The sequence below is a fragment of the Poecilia reticulata genome, linkage group LG12 (genome assembly GCF_000633615.1).
Source record: "Poecilia reticulata strain Guanapo linkage group LG12, Guppy_female_1.0+MT, whole genome shotgun sequence".
Taxonomy (NCBI): domain Eukaryota; kingdom Metazoa; phylum Chordata; class Actinopteri; order Cyprinodontiformes; family Poeciliidae; genus Poecilia; species Poecilia reticulata.
Window position 1 is genome coordinate 19,770,490 of NC_024342.1, and position 5,379 is coordinate 19,775,868.

The 5,379-nt window shown below is 41.4% G+C and overlaps 1 protein-coding gene across 5 annotated transcripts in view; it reads left to right on the plus strand.

Moving 5' to 3' along the window:
* The window catches only part of shc3 (SHC (Src homology 2 domain containing) transforming protein 3), a 24,250-nt gene that overhangs the window by 9,030 nt on the left and 9,841 nt on the right, over positions 1 to 5,379 (plus strand). For 3 of the 5 annotated variants that reach the window (XM_008424464.2, XM_008424467.2, XM_017307861.1), the window contains one exon: positions 160 to 1,095. In XM_008424464.2, coding sequence (XP_008422686.1) covers positions 478 to 1,095 — 618 coding nt within the window. In that variant the 5' untranslated portion in view covers positions 160 to 477. The remainder of the gene's footprint in view (positions 1 to 159; positions 1,096 to 5,379) is intronic. The other 2 variants (XM_008424462.2, XM_008424466.2) reach the window with 2 other exon arrangements.

The window sequence follows — 5,379 nt, forward strand, 5'->3', positions numbered from 1 at the left end:
TTTTTTTTTTTTTTTTTTTTTTTTTTTTTTTTTTTTTTTAGAAGCAGCTCTAAGAAGAAATAGCAGAAGCATCGCCGCTTGAAAAGCTGCGCCCCAAAAACTGGCAGGTTTTTTGTTTTGTTTTGTTTTGTTTTTAATCCTCGACTTCTTGTGCTACAGTGTTTCCACAGATTTTGTCTCTAACGGATTGGATTTCTGCTCTGGATTTTTATTGGGAAACGATTGGACTTTGGTGACAGCAACAGCTCTGCACATTGAACCGCCACTGTAAACTCAACAGAGGAGAGGGGAAAAAAAATTAGTCAGGTGGCCTGTGATTGCTGAGAGGCATTCACTGCCTGTGCTACTGCTGCTATGTTACAGGAGAGGGTTGTCAGCGCGGTTCGGCCACGTCTGCCTGCACGCCTGTGAAGGAGGCAGGCTGTGTGAGTTGGTTGGTTGGTGGAGAGACGAGGACCGTGCTATAGAGGGAAGGGTATGCTTCACCGTACCAAGTACAACCGCTTCAGGAATGAGTCGGTAACATCTGTCGATGAGCTTCTCCACGGCCTGTCCATGAACCCCAAGGTCTCGGCCTCCTCTCAGTCTGCAGCCGAGACATCCTTCGCACCCCCAAGCGAGGTCCAGCTCTCCTCCACCGCTGCCGTCCCTTCCAGCAACACAACCAGCCATGGCTCAGAGCATCTGGAGGATGGAGGCACCACCCTCTGCACCCTCATCAACAAGGTCTCCGGCCTGAAATTCAGCAACTCGGGCAGCCTGCTTGGCATCAAGGGTCTACCCTCGGCCGTCAAGGACCTGGCTGTGTCCAAGCTGCATGGGGGTGGGGGTGCGGGCTCCAGCCCCAGCAGCGTGGCGGCGGCAGCAACAGCCGTCTCTGGTGTGGGAGGGTCTCAGTGCAGCTCCCATTCAACCCCCTGCACACAGTTGGAGACAGCTGTCAGCATGAGCAAGAAGAGCAGACTGGACGATCTCCAGCCTAGAGGAGAGGATTGGAATCCAGGTGGGGGTGGCGGACTGGTGAGCAAGCCCTCCAGAGGATGGCTGCACTCGAATGAGAAGATATCTGGCCCAGGAGTTACATACGTTGTGAAGGTTGGTGGACTTTCCCTCTTTTTTTTTTTTTTCCCCAATGGAAGAGATTAGCTACCTCCGATGGGGATTAGAGTGAAAATGCAGTTGTGCATCACAACATGCCCTTGAGTGGGTGTGGGTGAGCTGGCTACTGCTGAAGGTTGAGCAATCAGAAAACAGACATTGAATAATTCAGGAAATGCAGAAGGTCAACACCGGTGGAAAAGTAGAGACAAAGCCTATGATGGCAACATGAAAAAACAGGCTTTAAACCATTGGTTTATCTGGTATTCTCCTGTCTGATGTATGTGAAGCTACAGCGTTATGCTTTTGTAACCATGGTGATGTTATTTCTGTACATCGTGCACCTTTCCGAGCTCCACAACTGCGTTGGCTCCCTGAAAACGGCTGAACGGGAAGAGACTCATGGTGTTTGTCTCATTTCAGCTGTTATCTCTCTCTAATGTTCTTCAGCCATCATGCATCATTTAAGTTGGTGCACAAGTAGAAGAGCTGCGAATGTCATCATGCCAGCAATGAGTCACTAGCACACAGTGATGATGCCGAAACCTGACTCTTCAAGGAAAGACGGATATGGGGTGATTGGATAGAAACCATTTTCACTGAAACCATTAAGTGATCATTGTTTTATAGTTTAATTGAATAAAATGATCTTTTATTAATGCAGCAGATTTAACAAAGCACTTTTTTAGCTCTTAGGAAGGGATAAACACACCCAGTGAGACATGCTATATATCAAATCAAGTTACACAAGATGACGAACATCGTATGTCACCTACAACTTTTCTGAATAAAGCCTACAGTCTGTTTCACCAGCATGGCTTTCCATTAACTGCTTCAAGGCAGACGGCACTTATTTTTGTCCAGTCAATGCTGCTGTGACGGGGGAAATGGGTCTGACTCCCCCAACCCCCAGCTCTTTCTGTCAGTTTGTGTCCTGCATGTATCGAGTTCAGCGTGGTGTTTCTGCTCACAGCACTTTTAATTAGCGTCATGCGGTCAACCCTCATACATCATGCACCATTACACTAGAGAGGGCATCGACTCACTGGCATTGTTTACCCTCACTTTCCTCCTCCTTTTGTTGCTGTTTGGTAAAAAATAAGAGAAAGTCGACATGAAATGATACTAGTTCTTTTTACTTATTGGAAGTAAAATTTTACCATTTGTGGCACTATAGTGATAAGTTTTATCATCACTTATATCATTATCACTTATGATAAGTTTTATCATCATAAGGTAATTATTTTTGACAGCATGACATGGCAACCATAGCCCCACAAACACAAATACTTTAACACCATACTATTTGAAACAGACCTACAGAGAACACCAGTTCTGAACACTATAAAGAAGTATAATTTCGATCACTAATATGCATACAGTAAATGCATTTAATCATGGTTTTGGGTCTACTAATGATCATTGATGCTGTCATGGGACACAGAGTGGAAAAAAATACTAAACTCTGACAATACAATACAGTTTTCACACATGAACATTTGGAATTAATCTGTCATAATATGTCCAAATTCTTATGAGAAGAAAAAAATAATAATGAAAATGATAAATGCTGCAATAAATGTCCAGCCTTACCTTCCACCCAACCTTGAAGGTTTGCGGTCATTTGGCGATAGGCTGGATACGCTCTAAACAAATCCTAAGTTAACTTCCGGTTGAATTTATAAGACTGACTAAAAAGCCCTATTATTCAACCTTGTGGAATTGCATTTTTAAAATACTAAGCAGCTAATCTCATACCGTTCATTTTCACACATTGTCATGCTCAGTGTTTTGATGCTTGGCATGTCTGTTAATCCCTGGGTGGTATATTCTGTCAGTGTCTTCATGATGCTTGTCGTAAATGCTTTGGAAATGAAGTTCTGCAGGCTGGACTTTGGTTGAACAGTGAAGTTTTCATGACGAACTGCAGCCTAGTCAGCACAACCGAACCATGACAAAATTTTGGCCCAATCATAGAAGTCCCTCCAGTCTCTGGACAGCGTTCAGAGACCAACGCATATTCCCCACAGTAAACGTGCTACCACATGCATATGTTCCACATTTACGTCATACAGACGATGTAAAAATGTTCCACATTTACTTATTCTTTGGGTCCTGGTGGTGGATTGCCTGCCGATGCATCTGGAATCCATTAGATTTATTTTCTCCCACAATTATTGGCTCCGTTGGTTTTAATTTTTACAGTCCCTCTTTGCCAATAGGACAACAGTACTCTTCTCGTAAAACATTTTGTAATGTTGCATTTTTTTATAGATCATCCAGAGTCTTTGGTCCTCTTACATTCTTCTCTTTAGCCCATTCCACTGGATTTATTTTGGATTTACGTAAGGGGACTGAGATGGCAGTGGGATGAGATACATTTTAAAATTTTTTTTTATTTTTTAGTTACTTTATGTATCCCAAAGGGAAATTAAAGAGTTATTGCAAATGGGGATTAGGTGGACAGGGAGGGTCTCCAGTAGTAATGAGTCCTGCAGGACGTACTAACAGCTCAATATCCTGGCAGGAGGGACAATATTCCACAGTAACAAGTCCTGGATGACACCATCACTTGTTGGCGAGAACTGCTAATCCACCTCATTTGCTTTTTGCTACCGCTCTTTAAGTCTCTGATCGTATGGGTTTGAAGACCGATCTTGAGACGGCAGAGTCCAGGATATTATTCTTGACTTTTATGATTGATTCAAGAGAATATTTGAACTTCCTCCTTCTTTCTGTTTTTTGGTCCTGCTCTGCATCCTTGAAGCCTCGTTTTCAACTCTTAGTCATAGTTCAAATGTAATTTGAGCTTTTGAGATGCTAATCAGCAACTCCTGGTTGTAAAAACTGGGTGCCACAGCTGTGCATCTTAAGAACTGTCTTTCCAGCTGCACAGCATCCAAAACCAGAGGGATGACTCACTGTAAAGCAACCAGTTTTGTTGATTTTCTAATAGTTTTTATTGAAACTTGAAGATTGTAAGTCCTTGTGTATTTCTGCATGTTGAAGTTCTATTTGTTTTAAGCTTTTTAGTTATTGCTCTGACTGTAAATATGGGCACAATTTGGGACGAACCCAGATTTTGTTTCTGATTCTAGATGTATGAATATTAATACACATCTGCCTCATTTGAACAGCATGTTCACCAGTCTTTCCCATTTTGTGGTGAAGAGGAAATGTTTATGAAACATTTATACCTTGGGGGAAACAGCAGAAGAAATGTTTCAATGCTGTGTTCAGAATAAGTCTTTTCCAATTTTAGAACAGTTTGATATATTTTTGGCCTTGTTGAAGTGAGCTCTTCATATTGGTTGTTCTGAAAATGGATAACACCGTCAGTCTGCAAATGTCACTGCGACATGGACAGTGTTTGTTTGCCAAAAGTTGCTGAATGCACCCTGGAGAATGGAGAAGTCTTCTGCAATTTATGGTTTTAATATGTTTATAGTTATGAAAAAGTAGGGGCAACATTAAGGTTCTTGGATGCCAAATTAAGAATATGATTCTGCTAAATGACAGGAATTCGTCAGCACAAAATGGTCCTGGTTGGTGCAGTGTTATTCAAGTGTGAGATGTTTGTAATACGAGTACAGCTCTCGTGTACTTTGACTTCATTGCAAGACACACTATTTATGAAGAGATAAAGCACTGACATTACTTTTATCTTTCAACCCTTCCTTTTTATATTCCTTCCTTCCATCCACATGTCCTGCATGGAGTGGGGGTTTTTTTCCACTCAGTGTTTTCTTTTTGCTTTTTTAGCTTTCATATTTAAAATCTGCTTGTAGAAATATCTGCCAGATTCTTAATGAACTTTTATGTTTTTGTATTTAAATAAAAAGTAAGGGACGGAGAACTCTTGGATAACGAAGTTTGGAGAATTCTAGATTTTTTTTAATTTTTTTTATTGTAAAGGAACCCTAAGAGTTGAACATATGGCATGGTGTTAAGGAAGAATTTTTATATTACAATTAAATTTAGCAAAACTCTGGCTCTGATTCTTCCTTTTGATCCTGGGTTCTCTCGCGTGGCCACGTGTGGGGACAAAAACACAACAATGCGTGTTGACGTCACAGAATTACAGAATTTAATCCAATCAGAAGAAAGTATAAGATAGTACAGGAAACTGAAGAAACACAGATACAAACATTGTTACCTGAGACAAGAAGACAAAGAAATATCAAGGACATCCTTGGAGAAAGAGCTGGTGCAGAAGTAAAATAAATCAGCTTTTTCTAAATTGTTTCCGTTGTGCACAAACTTTTATACCTGTAGGTGTGT